The 19245-nt window shown below is 34.9% G+C and overlaps 2 protein-coding genes across 12 annotated transcripts in view; both read right to left on the reverse strand.

The window, feature by feature from the left end:
- The window catches only part of LOC101893201 (diacylglycerol kinase theta), an 85172-nt gene that overhangs the window by 53453 nt on the left and 12474 nt on the right, over window positions 1–19245 (reverse strand). For all 11 annotated transcript variants that reach the window (XM_059123173.1, XM_059123183.1, XM_020036537.2 and 8 more), the window contains exon 2: window positions 14894–16419. In XM_059123173.1, the coding sequence (XP_058979156.1) occupies window positions 14894–15029 (136 nt within the window). In that variant the 5' untranslated portion in view covers window positions 15030–16419. The remainder of the gene's footprint in view (window positions 1–14893; window positions 16420–19245) is intronic.
- LOC105261766 (box A-binding factor-like) lies at window positions 15040–16153 on the reverse strand. The gene is made up of 3 exons (XM_011293987.2): window positions 15856–16153; window positions 15147–15382; window positions 15040–15078 (listed from the first exon to the last, which is right to left on the reverse strand). Exons 1-3 carry the CDS (start codon window positions 16151–16153, stop codon window positions 15040–15042), a joined length of 573 nt encoding a protein of 190 aa, XP_011292289.1.

A 19245-nucleotide genomic window follows, 5' to 3' on the forward strand; every position in this document is an offset into this window, starting at 1 on the left:
GCTTTTCGAAAACAGGGGTTTTCAATTTTTTAATTTCTTTTTAAATAATATTAGCAGATATCCTAAGAGGGCAAATTGGTTTATGCTAAAAGAGGTTTGGCAGAATTATGCCATTATATGTAAGAAAAGGGCCTCTAAACGATTTTGTAATATTTTCAAAACTATTTTGCAACAATTTTTATTTACTTTACATTAAACCATACTGCAGTAAAGGGGACGTACATATACACTGGTGGCCAAAACTAAAGCAACATAAATCGCAAAGACAATAAATGTCCTGTAACTTTTACAAAAATAAACAAATCTTAACTATTTTTCCAGTTTTAAATGAGGGGTTTAATTCACTTTTAAGAAACTAAAAATAAAATTACAAAAATAATTTTGAACAAAAAATAATATGTGGAAAACTAAAATGACCCAATTTTTGCTTGGTCAAAACTAAAGCAACTTTTGATTTTTTATTATAAAATAATTAAATTTTGGCTAGTAGTCGATAGCATAACCATTATTTTTGATAGCAGCTGCACACCTACGAGGCATTGAATCTATAACACGCTCAATTTGATCCTTGGGTGTGCTTTCCCAGGCACCCCGAATTCTTTAGAAAATGTTGTGCTTATTTATTTCCGAATCTCTCTTGATCTTCCTATCTACGATACTCCAAAGGTTTTCTAAGGAGTTTAGGTCAGATGATTGTGCCGGCCATAACAAAACATGAATTTTTGACTCCCGCAACCAATATTTGACAAGTTTTGATACAAGTTTGGGATCATTGTCATGCTGAAACACCCAAATCAGCCGAATATTTTACTCAGCGTAAAAGAAAAACGTGATGTCCAACACATCTTTGTAAACAAACCGATCCACAACTTCCTTTATTTTATGGATAGGCCCAAGTCCATAGAAAGAAAAACAGCGCCACGCCATTTTTGACCCTCCCTCATGCTTCACTGTACCTTTGCAACACTGCGGCTTGAGTCCTTTATTTTTTGGCCTTCTCACCGTAAAATTTTTCACGTCTGAGCGTTTAATATTAAACGTAGACTCATCCCAGAAATAATGTTTTTTCCATTGAGCTTGATTCCACTTAATATTATCGCTTCCGAAAGCCTTTTTTATTTTTTCAGATATAAATGGTTTTTTGATGTCTTACGGGCATGCAGACCAGCTGTTACTACTCGTCTACGCACTGATCTCGAGCTTATATCCAATGATTGCTCACTCACCAATCCAGTTGAACTCTTAAATAGTTGTTTTTTATTTCTCTCACAATTTGTGGATCAGTATGGGCTGAAGTTTTTCACGGCCTTCATCCGTTATAGACTGTTACTACTGATCCAGTTTCATAAAACCGACTTAGTATACAGAAATAATTATGAAATCACAGAAATATTTATGAAATATTTCTCGGAAATCATTTTCTGTGATATGTTGTTTTGATAGTCACTGATAATTTGCTGTTTTATTCAGGTACTGTATTTGCTTTTAGCCATTTTTAAAATTTTTTTGGGCAGTACTTAAAAAACGAAAAGAAAAACACATACTGTTGTAAAAAACTTCTCAAAAAGGATTTATGACAAGCGAAATTGTTGAAGGAAGCAAAAAGCGATAAATATCACAGTAAAAACAACTGAAATTGCAGCGGTCATATGAATGTACAACAGAGTTGCTTTTGTTTTGTCCAAGCCAAAATCGGGTTAATTGACTTTACCAAAAATTATTTTTTATATAAAAATGAATTTTGGTTTTATGTTTTAGGTTTTTAAAAAGTGAATAAAGTACCTAATTTAAAACAAGAAAAACTTTCTCATTTTCTTAATTTTTGAAAAAGTTACAGGGCATTCATTCTCCTTGTAATTTCAGTTGCTTTAGTTTTGGCCACCAGTGTATATGTTTAATGTTTTTTTTTCAACATAACTTGAGATGAAAATTGTTGCAAAAAGAAAACATTTTGAAACATTTATTCACATTTTTAAAACTATTTTTAGAATTGCGACATTTCAACATACTGATTCTAACAACTTTAAAGTTAGTGTCCATTCAATTTTATGTTTCTTCTTCACTATGGGCGAAACTTTTCTGTTTATGTATTATATATTAATGATTTTTTATTGGCCGGAACTTTTCAGTCCATTAATTTATTTTTTAATATATTTTTTTATATATATTTTTTTGCAGTGTTCGTTTATTGGCTTAATAACTAACCCACATAACCTTTGATGCGTTTAATATTTTAGAAAATCTTTTTTAATTCTTGTCGTCATTTCTAATTCATCCCCAGGGTCGTATGATGGATGGATGGATGGTTGGAATTATTCAAATTCAGTTGTTATACGCTTTGATGTACAACGCAAACACAAAAAATAGAAAAATAAGAACCAAAATGCAATTTTATATTTACCACACACACACACATTCATAGGAATTATGTATAAATCACACACATACACACATACAAGAACATAATGTTTGGCATTTGCATCTCATTGCGCTGTGATACCACCACTTCAGTGCTTTGTAAATAACTAAAGTATTCCATAATCAGATGTAGAGCGACATTAAAAATGTCCTTTGAATGAGTAACAGTCAATGTGGTTAGGTATTTTTTTTTCCTGAGACTATGAAAGCTCAATTTGTTGTTAGAGAGATTTTTCAACGATTTTTGGCATAAGTGGATTTTAAGGGATACTTTCCCGGAACATTAAAACCATCATGTGGGATTATATGTTTTTATACCCTACACCACAAGGTGTTCAGGGTATTATGTCTTTATGCATTTGTTTGTAACAGGCAAAAGGAAACGAGATAGACCCATAGTTCCTTTTGATGATCTGCATAGAATCACATTCTGAGTCGATTTATGCATGTCCGTCCGTCTGTCCGTCCGTCCGTCTGTCCGTCTGTCCATGTATTTTTGTAAACAAAGTACAGTTCGCATTTATTGCCCTATCCAAATGAAATTTTGCACAAATCATTTGTTTGGCCCAAGGACGAACCCTATTGAAATTGGAGATAATCGGTCAAAATTTAGATATAGCTCCCATATATATCTTCGTCCGATTTGCCTTTTATGGTGCACCAAACGTGTAATATCAGTCCGAATAATATGGAATTTTGCACGTACAATCAGATTGGACCAGAAAATAAGTATGCCAAATTTGATCGAAATCGGTTCAGATATAGCTATAGCTCCCATATATATTGTTCATCCGATTTGTTATTTTTGCACTCCGCAGCCGTAATATGCAATCTGTAACAACAATATTTGGAGAAATATATCAAATACAGCTCAGAAATACATTTGCTAAATTTTATCGAGATCGGTTCAGATTTGAATATAGCTCCCATATATAACTTCGTCCGATTTACTTTTGATTGTGCACCAAATGTCTAATATTTGCCCCAATTGTATGAAATTTGGCACTTACGACCAAATTGAGTCTAGAAGCTAGTATGTCAAATTTGGTGAAGATCGGTTCAGATATAATGTGGCGTTTCCACTGCACTTGATTCGCTCTCTATTCGTTGTTTGACCCTTAACTATGAAAAAACTACATTATTCTTCACACAAAATTTCCTGAGCGAACACTCATATTTGTACGTTGTTCAAATCAAATCACTCTCAGAACAACGAAAAAATATGTCCCATCCCTAACAAATGAGAGCATTTATCGAAAAAATAAATTATGACATTTAAAAATTAAATATAGAAAAATTTTATGAAATTTTAAAAATTTTTGGGAAGACTTAAAATTATGAATGAAAACTACAATGTTGAGTGGCGTATGTACATTCAAACGAAAGTACATTTTGTTTTCTCTCTCATTTGAGGTACGCATTTTATCCACAAGTTGAAATTTCCACAGAAAACTGCAAACAAAAGAGGCAATATTTTCAAAAACTTTGTATCGGCAGAAAAAATGTTTGACAAGTGTCTCTCCAGCAAAATTTAAAAATAGAAAAATACAAAAATATGTTCAAAATGTCAACATTTACACAAAAAGTTGAAAACGTGAATGAAAATTATAAAATTAATGATATAATAAATATTTGGGAGAAAAACAATCATTTTTTCTATTCATATTAGTAAGAATTTCATGTATTTTCGTATAAATTCCCATTAAAATCAACAAACAAAATTTTTGAAAAAAGGAATTATTTTACTATGAATTACGAATCGTGCCGTATGAACGGGTTAATTCGTGTACATAATTCTGAGAGCGAACAACGTTGTTCGGTTTCCAATGGAAACATGCTATAACTATAGCTCCCATATATATTGTTCATCCGATTTGTTATATTTGTTACCCACAGCCGTAATATGCACTCCGTAACAACGATATTCAGGAAAATATATCAAATACAGCTCAGAAATATCTTTGCCAAATTTTATCGGGATCGGTTCAGATTTGGATATAGCTCCCATATATATTCTTATCCGATTTCAAATTAATTGTGCACCAAATGGGCAATGCAAGTCCGAATTTAAAAGATACAAATGCTTCGGCATATTTAGTTCTTTGAACCTTAAATTATAGTTATAATCATAGCGTGTATGATTGAATTCTCCAATAAAAACTTTTAATTGTTATGCGCAGCTCTACTAAATTTGCAAAGTGGTGTAGGGTATCATAAAGTCGGCCCCGCCCGACTTTAAGACTTTCTTTACTGGTTTTTATTTTAACTTGGATTTTTTTTCAAAATATTAAACGGTGGATTATACCCTCAGCCATATGGCTACAGAGGGTATATTCCATTTGATTCGGCCAAAACGTGTCTCATCCGATTTGGCCCAAACTTGGTACATCGCAATATAATTGTCAAACTTAAATCGAGTTCGGGGATGGACAATATCGGCCCTTTTTGAAGAAAATATGTTGCTTTTTAGAAACAGAGAGGATCACCCGATTTTCTTCCAACTTTGCAAATTCTAATATTTGCATCAGTGCTAGAATAGGTTCGAAAATGGGCAATATCGCCCTACTCCATCAAGTTCCTCCCCCCACAGAGGGTCAACATTTTGAATAAGTATAACTATTACAAGATGTGAATTAAGAATCCGATTGTCGTCAAATTACACACATTCTAATACACATTCTACTGCTACTGGTACCTGAACTACTACTACTGAATAACCTGAACTACTATATCTATGCGAATTGAGCATCAAAATTCACTTAAAATTTCACACATCCCAATATTATTCAAATAATTTTTATGAATGTTTTTGCAACGATCTTGTGGCATTTTCAACTATTCTAAGAATTTTCTTAATCTAATTTCTTGTAAATATTTTAAAATGATTTTTTTTTAGATTCGTGACTATTTACAATCTTTTTCAAGGCCTCCTGCTAATTTTGAATAAAACACGGTATACCATTTCCCGAATATATCCCTTCTGAGGCCACAGGGTTAAACGCAATTACATTCTAAATTAAGTTTTTGTATGTTACCGTTACCGTTCTGCCAGAGATTCTCAACAAACACACACACACACACACATACAAACATTTGTTCATGGAATGCCTAACTAAAAATAGATGAAAATACAATAAAGGTAACAATGACATGTTTTGTTGTTATTTCCCTGTTCAAGAATAGAAGATGTATGCAAGTGTGTGTGTGTGGGTGTAGTAACTATTGTTTGTGAATTGAGTTGAATTTCAAGCATATAGACACACACACATACATGCACATTGAATATTATCCTTCAACTTACAAACACTAAAGAATGAGAGAGCTGTGTTGTCGAACAGGTGGTGGTGGATGCCATAAAATGCACATTCAAACACACTCTCAAACACATAACGTAAAACATGTCCTACAACATTGTCAGCGTCGTCGTCGTTGTTGTTGTTTTTGTTGCTGCTGTTATTATTATAACAATAACAGGTAACAAAAAAGTGATGACCTCCCTTTTAATTCATTGGCATTCTTTCCGCCGTCACCCCCTTCACTAGTTCTGTGTGACGTCCACACAGATAGCCATCCCGACTATCTGCTGAAGTATGCCCCCACCCTTTCCCCATACCCCCCCGCAATGGTCTGTTGCTGGTGATGTATAAATAGTTTCCAGTTTGTTATCAATGAATATTGTTGCTGCCGATGTTCTAACTGAATGACATCTATTGTCAGTGGCAAGCATGAAATTTCGTTTGGCTGACTGAGTGACTGACTACCTGCCTGCCTGCCGAAGGCACATTTCAATTTGATATCGACAACGACAAGGTGAAATAGAAATACGTCGAAGACTGAAACCTTTCGTTGGAAAATTAAATCAGTGATGTCAAACCAACTTTTGGAGAGTTTGAATTTGCAAAATTGTGATGACATGACTTTTTACGAACGTTTGGGTGTATGTAGATGTGTGTCCTTTGTACAAATGTGGTGCATGTTGTTTTGTATTTGATTCGGGTAGAGCAATTGAACGAAATTTCGATTGTCAGTTTTTTTCGTGTCGAATATATGTGCGTTCTAAACTTGCGTTGATAGTTTTGCGGTTTTCTTCGGCCTCCTTCAAAATTTTGAGTAGGACAAATTGGATGAATTTAAGTCAACGGTTCTTAGTGCTACAATTAAAGATTTTCAAAACATTTTGAATGATTCTCAGAAAAATAGCCTAGATTTTTGAATGGTCTTAGGTATCATTCTCTGGGCATTTTGTGCTTTTTAGCCAGTCTTGAAGTTGCAGCCAGGTATGTTCTCAATTGAAAATCTCATAAAGCTATATTCCTGGATTAAAAACCTATTTTTGAAGGTCTCTCAAGTGCAGTCGTGTATTTTTTGAAAACATAAGGGTTTCAGTTATACACAGGGTGGTATGAACAACTACAACCAACTTCAGACTGCTGTCATTTCTAAGCCACTCGCCCGACAACTGTTAAAATTATTCCAGTGATAGCTCATTTTATGGTTTACAAGCGTACAAAAGCGGTGAGAATTTTCCAGAAAAAAAGTTATTCGTGATGGAATTCATGTGTGATGGTGTGATTTCTTTGGCTGGAAAACCACAAGTGGCTTTCGCAGCATTTAAATGTAAATAAATCTTTTGTGTCTTGTACCATCGCTCGTTACCGTGATACTGGTAGCGTAGCCCGGCGTCAAGGAAGTGGACGAAAAAAAACTGCAACATCAGCAGAAATGGTTTGAAAAGTAAAGAAGCGACTTGATCGAAAACCGCGTCGCAGTGGCCGAAAAATGGTTCATGAGCTGAACATATCGTTGAAAAATGAGCTCGGGGTAAAGCCATCGAAATTCTAAAAAGTGCAAGAACTTACACCGCAACAGAAAGAAAATAGACTCAAAAGGGCTAAAGAGTTGCTTCGTTTGGCCGGAAGTGGTGAACTGCCGAATTTTGTTTTCTCCGATGAGAAACCATTTGTTGTCCAGCGGTTTGTAAACAAACAAAATGATCGTGTTTACTTGCCATAGATGTCAGCTGAAAATGTGCACCTTTGGTTCGCCACCAGAACTCAAGCGCCGGCTATGGTGATGGTGTGGGCCGCCATAACAACCGATGGTCGCTCTCCGCTCTCCGTATTAATCGAACGTGACATCAGAATAAATGCCGAATATTATCGCCAAAATATTCTGGAGGGTGTATTAAAGCCTTGGGCACGCAAACATTTTGGCCGCAAAATCTCCGGATACCAATCCGTTGGATTATTGTGTCTGGAGTATTTTGGAAAGCAAGATTGGCACTAAAAAATACCAAAGTGTCGATCACCTCAAGCAATCGCTTCGCCGGGAATAGGCCAAAAACCGCAGAGCAAGACTCGGGCAGGGCGTGACGGTTTCATTGGCCGTTTGAAGGCCACAATTCGTGCCAAAGGTAACCAATTCGAACAAATCTAAACTTATTCTAAAATTTGATGCTATTTCCGACATTTTTTGTTGTAATTTAATAAAATTCAAAAATTATGGCGTTTGACTTTGTTGCAGTTTTTTTTATCTCACCCTGTACTATGCCAGTGCTCTTACTGGAAATATTTATGGGAAAATATTTACAATTATACCTGAGAACGTATTTGAAACAATCTATTTATCCATAAAATTTCAACGTCTATCCAATAACTTAGATTTTATAATCACACTCTATTTAAACAAAAGTATTAACAACAAAAACAAAAGCAACAACATCATCTAAAAACTAAAATTGCCAACAATAAAACCAAGCAATTGGACATTTTGTTATTGGCTTAAAATAAATAAACAAATTTATTTGGGTGTTTGGTTTAAACTTTGGATAGCAAAATAAAAACAAATATAGAAACAGATTACGTTTACTTGCGAGACATGCAAGTGGGACGAAAATCAAAGGTTTCATTCAATTCTGTAGGAGTTAAATAACTAATGTAGAATATTTGAAGAGAGATTTTCGAAAATTTGAGCAATTGATCGTGTATTTTAAGGAATATTTTAAAAACTCTTATCGTGAAATGCCTTAATATATTTTTACTGATCCGCAGGGATTAAGCTTTTATAATCGCAAATTTAAGAAATATTTTTTGAAAGGTCCCGAGGACTTGTGTACTGTATCATTTTTAAAGGATCTTCAGGGCTAAAAAGTATTTCGGAAGAACCCCTAGGGCTACATTCATTTCATGCCAAAGAACATACAAATTAACATGATGTGGTTTTTTGAAAGGCTATGGAACGTATGATAGTCGAAAATACTCATACGCACATATCTCGTTTTTATAGAAAAGCAATAAATTTGAAACACATAGGGTAAGTGTGCCTAAGTTCGGCATGTCCCAGTAGTCGGCACTTTTTATTTTTAAGCCCAAATAAATGAAACTATTATAACCAAATGTATTTTGTTTACTTCAAATATATTGTCAGCTATCTTTGTGTACAATTTCGCTAAGAAAAGATGAATTATTCTAATAAAAATTAATTTTTTGTCTGTGAAGGTCCTCGACAATTCATATTCTTAAGAAAAGTACAATAAAGACGTCAAATCAGTTTAACTAAACAAAAATATTATATTTTAATGAATTAATTTATTATTATTATTAATTATACTTACAAATAAATTGGTATGCCGACTGTTGGAAAATGCCATACCGACAATTGGCAAGTGGTGCCGACTACTGGCAAAAAAGCATTGTTTTAATAAAACAACAAATTTATAAAATTTAATAAAAAGTTATTAAAACTTTATTTATTATTGCAAAAACTATACAAAATTTCGAATGTGAATAAATTAACTTTGTAGTAATTGAAATGTTCCACTCAGAATGGTGAGCGATTAAAAACGCGAAAATCCTAAAAGCGCCGACTACTGGTACACTTACCCTATACGTACTAGATAGCTGCAGGTACAAATGGAAATGTCATGCGTTCAAATTTGATTGCATCAAAATATTTTCCACATCGAAATCGCGACCCCCTCTAATATATACACTGAAAACTAAAAATATTAAAATGAAACGTTGAAAAAAATTAAACCAACGTTTCAAGATGTTTTATTGCGTATGCTTGTCGGTTAGATGATGATGGTGTGTGTGTGTGTATGGATGTATACACACGAATGTCGGTTCGATGACGACGAGATGAGGAGTGCGTTTTGTCAGTACTCACGATCTATTTACGCACTTTATATCCTTGGCTGTGTGGCAAAATGCTGACGCTGGCTGGTTGGTTGGCTGACTGGCTGGCTGGCCAACAACAATGAGGCTGATAATGATGATGGAAATGATGCTGGCCGCTTTTAAAAACTAAACAATAAAATAATAACAAAAATGAAGACAACAACAAAAAGAACTACAGCGCCGAGACCAACTGACAGCTAAATACAGAAAGACATATGTATATTTATATGTACGTATGGTTATGGGTGATGATGCCGTCTAAATGACTTGAGTTTTTTTTCTTTTTTTTTTTTTGGATATGCTATTTATTTTTTATTAAGCGGTCATAAATGTTTTAGTTTTCTTTTTCGTATTTTTTCAGTAGTCTTTTTTTGTTGCCTTACACACTCACATATACACACATGTGTTCATTTGGATATGGACGCTATGTTTATATGTATGTCTTGCCTTTCCGTTGGTCGTTTCATTGATCATAAATAAAATGGGTTTTTAGCTTTTTTTTCTTTTTCTTTGCGTTTAATCGTCAAACATTAAACGTCATTTTCATTCTTTCACATATCATCAATTGCCGCTCTTGGGCAGTGTTTATTATTTCGGAAATTTGTTGTTTATTTTAAAGTGGTAAGTATCAGCCTGACTTTCCATCATCAGTCATTGGAAATAAAAGACAGAGGGGAAGTAGAAGTTCTATTTGGATATAGAAGAGGTTGAGTCGTCAAGATCATACCCTACAACAATTTTACAAAGGTTAAGGATTTTAGGAATCAACAATTATCCTTAGATTAGTATGGAAGTTTTTGGAATTTAGATCTTTCAGGTGGTCTTCTTTATATGGGTTTCCATAGAGAAAGAGGAGTTAGAAATTATCTTGTTTGACAGAAGACCGTTGAAGTGAGCTTTTTTGGAAAGAAGATTATTCAGATGGGCTTAACATTTGAATCAGACCAACTCGTATAGGTAAATGTCAGTGGGTCTTGAAATAGCTTCCCAAAAAAGACCCTGTAGATGGCCTTCTATAGCTAGAAAATCCATATGAATTTTACTCCCACTCGAAGACAAGAAAAACGTTCTCACACTTATTCGAATGACATAGAAAAATAGAGTAACTAGCAGGAACACTCCCGCTGGGATTCAAGTAGTAAAAATCGATCGAATTCGGGCGGGAGTACTACTGCAAGTAAAAAAGGAAATCGAGCATTTCGGAGTTCTGAAAAAAAATAAGACCTTCTATTGGCCCTTCAGAAGACCCCTCTTCCCTTCAGATAACAGTTCTCTCAAAATGAGCAAATGAGGTATTTAATAGGTATAACGAACATTCAGAGGTCTTCTATCAATAGAAGATTCTTGGGTAACCTTCTGCTAATAAAAGGACTGTAAGGAAAAAAGAGAGAAGCGATATGTACGGTTCTTCACATGGACTAAGATATGAAATATTACCTTACATTATCTTCGATACCTAACAGGTTCTTCAGATGAATTTTGTACGGGAACAAATGCAAATTAATGCGAATAATCCGTTGTAAAGTGGACCGAGCCATGTCCAACTGCTGAGAACGGCATTTTTGGGATGTTCTTGGGGACCTCTCAACACTGGCTCGTACGGCAGCGATATTCTCGGCCGGTCGCCTTGGTCGACTTTTATATGGCCTCTTCGGATTAGAAAGAGCCTTACCAGTCGAAAATTTTTCGTATAAACGCTTAATGGTGTTCTTAGAAGGCTCACTTGTCACATTTTTTAATGTTTTAAAAGCACGTTGAGTTTTCACAATTGACTTCTTCTGTTGAATGTAAATTTCAAATATTTCGTGTGGCGTGTATTGGTCCATGGTAAAAATCTGCTTGGACTGACGCTTCAAACGCGGTATGTCATTAAGCGATGTGACATCTCTGTCAAAAGTTATGGGGTTGCCAGATGGGTCCGTCGATAAAAGCCCTCTATTAGACTAAATGCCCTTCTATAGATATGAAGCCCCTTACATGACCCTTCTAATATGACCTTCTACTGATAGATGGTCCTTCGGATGGCGTTCCATAAATACTTTTCAGATAGCCTTTTATAGATTAAAGGCCCGTCTTATGGCCTTCTATAGATATGAGATCCCTTGAATGACCTTCTTAAGATACGATACTTCATACGGCAAAAAATAGCTCTTCATACGGCCTTCTACAGATGGAAAGCCCTCAAGATGGCCTTCTACGGATAGCGGCACTTCAGATATCCTTATATAGATCGAAGGTATTCAAGTAACATGGTGTAGATTTAAAACTCTCAAAAGGTCTTCTATGGGTGGAAGGTCCTGTAGGTATTCTCTTGCCCATAGAAGGCCCTATGAATGGAATGTCTTGCAAATGGCCTACTATCAAAAAAAGCAATAAATGAAGCCCAATCATATGTAAACAGAAAGACCTGTTCAAAGATTTTTGTCAGAAACTATAGATCCCATTTAACATATCTTTCCGGAGACAGTTACACAAAACAACATCCTAATTAATTCAAAAATATTTTGGCCTAATAAAATAATCCTTCAAAAGTGTTTATTCATAAGAGACTTTAATTTTTCGCATCTTCACATTTATTCACATCTATATATTATATACACACACATATATTTTAAGATTATAAATGACCACACCGTTCTATTTTTAGCAACACCCAAATAACAACAACAATAAAAAGAAGATGAAGACAAATGTTTGTGGACACTTCAAAGCAAAAAAAAAAAAAAAAACGAAAAACACAATACAATTTGTTTGAAAAGGTCAAAGGTAAAACGAATAAAATTTTGAATGTCAACAATAAAAAAAAACAATCAACACACACGAACTAACGAACGAACACATGTTTTTTTTTTTTTTTTTTCTTTTTTCAATTGCCAACACTCAAATATAGTTTCTATATCGTTTATTAGGCCTTCTAATGGAAACTGTTCGTACTATAAATAGCTTTTTTAGTTTATTTTGAGGTGACTACTAAAAAAAGAAGGTGTAAACTTTAATTCCTTGCAGGAGGTGGAGACCGTTCAGTGGAATTTGGAAAATTGGAAAAAAAAACTTTTAAATGATTTCAAATTAACTTCAATCGATCAGATGGTTGGGTCGTTTCGAATTACACTATGCAACAATCTTAGGGTCCTTCAAAGTGGGAATGAAAGAATTATGTTAGTTGTTTACAATTCCATAAGGTGTTTGGGCAATGCCTTAAAACTATAAAGCTAAAGAAGGTGTTATATTCATTACCAGGTAATGAGTAACGGCGACATAGAGTTTGGGCGTCCGACTACAGATCCGAACATTGCGAGTGCAAAACTCGGTACCGGCAGACAAAAAAAAAATAACAAGTAAAAAAACTGTAAGTTCGGCCGGGCCGAACTTTGAATACCCTCCACAATTTGGGAAAAATTTGGCAATTTCCCAAAAAAAAAATTAAAATTCGTTTAAAATTCTGTTAAAATCTTAAAAATACCGAATGTAGCCGTTATATAAGGGTCCATACGACGACGTGGTATGCAGGTCCATAAGCCATTACAATATTCAAATACGAAAATTGAAAAAAAAAATTGGTAAATAATGTAGCTAAAAGCATTAAAATACCGAATATAGGAAGGTACACTTATAATGGGGCTATACGAAGACGTGGACCTGCACAGACCATTTTCTGTCATAGGCTAAATAGTACGAACTTTAAATATCAAATTTGAAACAATTTCGGTAAATAATGTCGCTGAAATCATCAAAATACCAAATATCGAGAGGTACCGTTATATGGGGGCTATATGAAGAGGTGGACCTGCACAGGCAATTTTCTGTCTTAGGCTGTATTATCCATTACGAACTTCAAATACCACATTTGAAACAATTCCGGTGAATAATATCGCTAAAATCATCAAAATACTGAATATTGGGAGGTACCGTTACATGGGGGCTATATGAAAAGGTGGACCTGCACAGACAATTTTCTGTCTTAGGCTGTAGTATCCATTACAAACTTCAAATACCAAATTTGAAACAATATCGGGGAATATTGTCGCTAAAGTCATCAAAATACCGAATATCGGGAAGTATGATTATGTAAGGGCTATACGAAGACGTGGACCTGCACAGACAATTTTCTGTCTTAGGCTGTAGTATCTATTACTAATTTCATTTACCAAATTGGAAATAATTCTGGTGAGTAATGCCTCTAAAATCATCAAAATACCGAATATCGGGAGGTACCGTTATATGAGGACTATACGAAGACGTGAACCTGCACAGACAGTTCCCTTCGTAGGCTGTAGTATCTATTACTAATTTCAATTACCAAATTTGAAATAATTCTGGTGAATAATGCCTCTAAAATCATCAAAATACCGAATATCGGGAGGTACCGTTATATGAGGGCTATACGAAGACGTGAACCTGCACAGACAGTTCCCTGTCTTAGGCTGTAGTATCTATTACTAATTTCAAATACCAAATTTGAAATAATTCTGGTGAATAACATCGCTAAAATCATCAAAATACCGAATATAGGGAGGTACACTTATATTGTGGCTATACGAAGACGTGGACCTGCACAGACAATTTTATGTCTTAGACTGTAGTATCTATTACGAACTTCAAATACCAAATTGGAAATAATTCTGCTGAATAATGCCTTTAAAATCATCAAAATACCGAATATCGGGAGGTACCGTTATATGAGGGCTATACGAAGACGTGGACCTGCACAGACAATTTTCTGTCTTAGGCTGTAGTATCTATTACTAATTTCAAATACCAAATTGGAAATAATTCTGGTGAATAATGCCTCTAAAATCATCAAAATACCGAATATTGGGAGGTACCGTTATATGAGGGCTATACGAAGACGCGAACCTGCACAGACAGTTTTCTGTCGTAGGCTGTAATAGCTATGAATTACAAATGGAACAATTCGAATTACAAACGGGAATTCTTGGATTTAATTGAAGTATTACGAAGGAGAAATGTAATTCTCGAATTACAACTGAAATTTTACGAAGGAGAAATGTAATTCTCGAATTATAATTGATATGTTAGGAATTACAAATGTAATTTTCGAATTACAATTTAATGCTACAGATCACAAATGGAATAATTCGTACTACACTTGAAGTTTTTCGAATTACAAATGTAATTCTCGAATTACGAATACAAATTAAATTGTTCGAATTACAATTGCAATGTTACGAAATGGGGGTTTTGATCATTCAAAACATTGACCCTTTGTTTGTATTCAATTTTCAATTTTCTACAACAAAAACAATTTCTTATAAAAATAATCGTTTTCGACTTACCTTCACATATATACCCCTGTCCAATCAAACCGAACCACAAGATATCCGAACAATGATGACAATATGTTGGCTTATGGAAATTCTTCTTTACGAACGTGTGACCACCATCCGCCATTTTGCGCACAATCGAGTCCATGAAGAAATCTCTATTGGGATCGTTGTTGTAGTTGTTGCTGTTTCTGTTGCTAATGCCGAAGATGTCCGACGACTCGACGTCCAATGGAGACGTCCTTGTAGTCCAATGGAAATTTACAACAATTAACAACAAATAGTAGCAAACGATCCAACCCGAAGTAATGGCAAACAACGACGACGACGACGATCCGCAATACTTGAAGAAGATGGACGAAGAAGGAATCGTTGATGGTTGTTGTCGATGTTGTTCCTTCTGTTGCTGCTGCTGCTGGCGATGTTGATGCTCTTGATGGTGGTGCTGCTGTGGCTGGTGATGCTGCTGCTTCTGCGCTTGTAGGTGTCTGTTGCTTATGTCTGCCGTTTTGGTTTCTGTTATTTTCAACAATTTTCCAGTTTAACTTCAATCCTGTTGTGGTTTTAGTAAATTGTAACGGGGGAGACACGTAAGTTACGAATTCCCACCCACCAAAAAAAGGATGCGAGAGTTTTAGGCAATTTTGTTTTAGCTTAGAAACGTTTCTGTTGTTACTGTTGTTTTTGGTTTTATCGGCTTTCTAATTAGTTGTGTTTGTTTGTGTAGTTTTGTTTCTTTTTTTTTTTGGACAAGGAACCAATTTGTTGCTGTGTTGCTGTAGTTGTTGTTGTTGTTGTTTAGTACAATAGCAATAGGTGATGATATTTGAATAGTTGTGGTTGTTGCTGTCTCTGCTTTTGTTGTTGTTGTTGTACTAAGTGTTGTTGCTTTTGTTGTTGTTGTATATCAAAGGTGGGATTGGTTAATTTAATCTCTGCTGCTGTTATTAAATTCCTGGACAAAAACGACCAACAAAACTTGTTCAATTGGACAGAGGATGTTGTTGCTGCTCTTCGTATGACGTCAGATGATGATGCGACAAATTGTTGTTGCTTTTCGATTTCAACTTCATCAATTCGAAACACGTTGTCGCCTCCTTCGTCCTCGTAATGTTGTATATCTTCGTCTTCTTCTTCTTTTATGCCGTCATTAAATGTTTCGTAATGGTGTTGTTGTTGTTGTTTTTGTCGTCGTTGCAAGTCCGGCTTTATAAATGACAATTGCTGCTGATCGTTTCGTACCGCTGAAGAAATTGTCATCAATGACGGCATTTTTCATTTTTTCTCCTTGGACGACATTCAAACTTCATCCAGACATCTGTGACTGGGCCATTGATATTGAATGTTGTTGGTTTCTGTTTATTTGTAATTTATATTGAATATTATATTTTTGCGTTTGTTTGTATGTATTTTTTTAGTTTATTGTGGTGTGTGGTTTAAGCAGATCTTAGTTACATTTTTACATATACATATATACTATAGTTACTTCTTGTTTTGATCATTTAGTTACTCTTTTTGGGCATTTTTAGTGTAGTGTTCTATGATGAGGAGAGAGAGAGAGAGAGAGAGAGAGAGAGAGAGAGGGGAAAAGGGGTGGTTTAGCAAATCAATATCGGCAGTGGCAAAAATTAAAAAAAAAATACATATTTTGGCCACTATCACAAGCAAACGTATTTTTCTGAAAATGTATCACAACTCCGAACACCACTTTCATTTAACATGAAATGAGTATTCAAAACATCTTAAAATTCTAGCAATTATTGAGCAGAAAAAAAAATGATATTCACAAACAGAAACAAATGAAATATATTTTAGGACTTAAAATGTCACAACACAACACGATCGCACTAAAAATTCCAACAGCCAAAATTAGATCCGCACACTCGCTGTGGTTATCATACTGAATTTCAGAATTCCAGCCCTAACACTACACCCCATTAGGCACGCATTTTCAAAAACAACCAGTAAAGAAAGTCCTAAAGTCGGGCGGGACCGACTTTATCATACCCTACACCACTTGGCTAATTAAGTAGAGCTCCACATAACAATTAAAGGTTTTTATGGGAGAATTCATCATCATACAAACTATGATTATAATTATAATTTAAAGTTCCAAGGACTAAATATGCCGAAGCATTTGAATTGTTTAAATTCGGATTCGTATTGCCCATTTGGTGCACAAATAATTTAAAATCGGATAAAAATATATATGAGAGCTATATCCAAATCTGGACCGATCTCGATAAAATTTAGCAAAGGTATTTCTGAGCTGTATTTGATATATTACCCCAAATATTGTTGTTGCAGAGTGAATATTACGGCCGCGGAGGACAAAAATAACAAATCGGATGAACAATATATATGGAAGCTATAGCTATATCTGAACCGATTTCGATCAAATTTGGCATACTTATTTTCAGGCCTAATTTGGGTGTATATATATGTTTCATACAATTCGGGCTGATATTACACGTTTGGTGCACAATAAAATGCAAATCGGACGAAGATATATATGAGAGCTATATCTAAATTTTGACCAATTATCTCCAATTTCAATAAGGTTCTTCCTTGGGCCAAACAAATTATCTGTGCAAAATTTCATCTGGATCGGGCAATAAATGCGACCTGTACTTTGTTTACAAAAATACATGGACAGACGGACGGACGGACATGCATAAATCGACTCAGAATGTGATTCTATGCAGATCATCAAAAGGAACTATGGGTCTATCTCGTTTCCTTTTGCCTGTTACAAACAAATGCACAAAGACATAATACCCTGACCACCTTGTGGTGTAGGGTATAAAAATTTTAGTACCAGTAGATTCAGTACCATTAAATATTACACAGTAGTACCATTTAGTACTTTTCGCATACAATGAAGAAAGAATTTCTATTCAGGCGCTTTATACCAAATTTAATACTTTCCGTACGTTATACAGCACACTTTTCCAAAAACATTGCACTGTTTGGTACTTTTTTCACAAGTAAAGTTCAAGATTCATTAAAAACCCCTGGTAGGTCTATGCTACACTCCACTAGTAACCCCTCATTCCAATGGTACTAAATTTTGTAGCTTATGGTACTTTTCGTACCTTTCTATGTTTTTCCCGACACATTTTTGTTTATCATAGGCAAACTTACACACAACAATCCAGAGCTCTAGCATATCTCAAGCGCTCAGTACTTATGTTACCATAATAACAATTTTTTCAGACGTAATTCAATAATATTTCATTTTTAATTCCAATTATTCCATTTGAAATTCGAAACAAAAAATCCCAAACATTTTTTGCATTCGTTTCATATTTGCTTTTTCGAATTACAAACCAGCAAACTTGAAATTTTTCAAAAAAAAAAAAAAACTTCCGAAAATTACCACTTAAATGAAAACTGTTAAATGGAGACTATACGAAGACGTGGACCCTTGTTACAATTCCGGTGAATAATGTTTCACAATTCATAAAAATATAGAGTATTGGGAGGTACCGTTATATGGAGCTGTACGAAGACGTTGACCTGCTGTTGCACCCATTACGAACTTCAAATACGAAATTTGAAATAATTCCGGTAAATAATGTCGCCAAACTCATAAAAATACCGAATATCGGAAGGTACCGTTATATAGAAGCTGTATGAAAACGTTGACCTGCATACGATTTTTTTTCCATAGGTTGTAGTAACCATTAAGATCTCCCAATACGAAATTTGAAACGATTCCGGTGAATAATGTTGCTGAAATCATCAAAATACCGAATATCGGTAGGTACCGTTATATGGGGGCTATACGAAGGCGTGGACCTGCATACAAAAATGTTTGTCATAGGCTGTAGTACCCATTACGGACTTTAATTGAAATAATTCCGGTAAATACTGTCGCTAAAATCTTGAAAATACTGAATATCGGGAGGTACCGTTCTATGGGTATAGCCGACATTGCCCATGGGTGGACCGACATTGCCCATTTCCGAACTTAACCTGCATACTCGCAAACTATGTATGCATGCACAATTTTAGCCTTCTATCTCAATTCGTTCGAAAGATAGTGTGATTACAACAAATAGACGGAGAGACCGTTTATGAACTCCAAATACAATGTTTAAGATAATTCTGTTCAAAAATTAGATAATTAACTAAATGCCAAATATTGGAAAGTGCCGTAGTATGAGGGCTATAAGAAAACGTGAATTTCTATGGACAACTTTCTGTAAGTAGGAAACAGAACTCACTGCGAACTCCAAATACCAAATTTGGAATTACTCCGGTAAAAACTGTGACACAAATCATCGAAATACGGATTAACTGGAGGTACAGTAATCTGGGGTCTATACCGAAACTTGGAACAGTTCTCCGCAAGGATGTTT

Source organism: Musca domestica, unplaced genomic scaffold (assembly GCF_030504385.1).
Source record: "Musca domestica strain aabys unplaced genomic scaffold, Musca_domestica.polishedcontigs.V.1.1 1, whole genome shotgun sequence".
NCBI lineage: Eukaryota > Metazoa > Arthropoda > Insecta > Diptera > Muscidae > Musca > Musca domestica.

Excerpts from the sequence above, each read along its gene's own strand:
- LOC105261766 (XM_011293987.2), bottom strand. The coding sequence starts at position 16,153 with ATGCCGTCATTGATGACAATTTCTTCAGCGGTACGAAACGATCAGCAG. Across the intron at positions 15,383-15,855 it reads TGTCCAATTGAACAAGTTTT|ACATAAGCAACAGACACCTA; the intron begins GTTGGTCGTTTT and ends CCAAAACGGCAG. Across the intron at positions 15,079-15,146 it reads ACTATTTGTTGTTAATTGTT|CAACAGAAACAGCAACAACT; the intron begins GTAAATTTCCAT and ends CTTCGGCATTAG.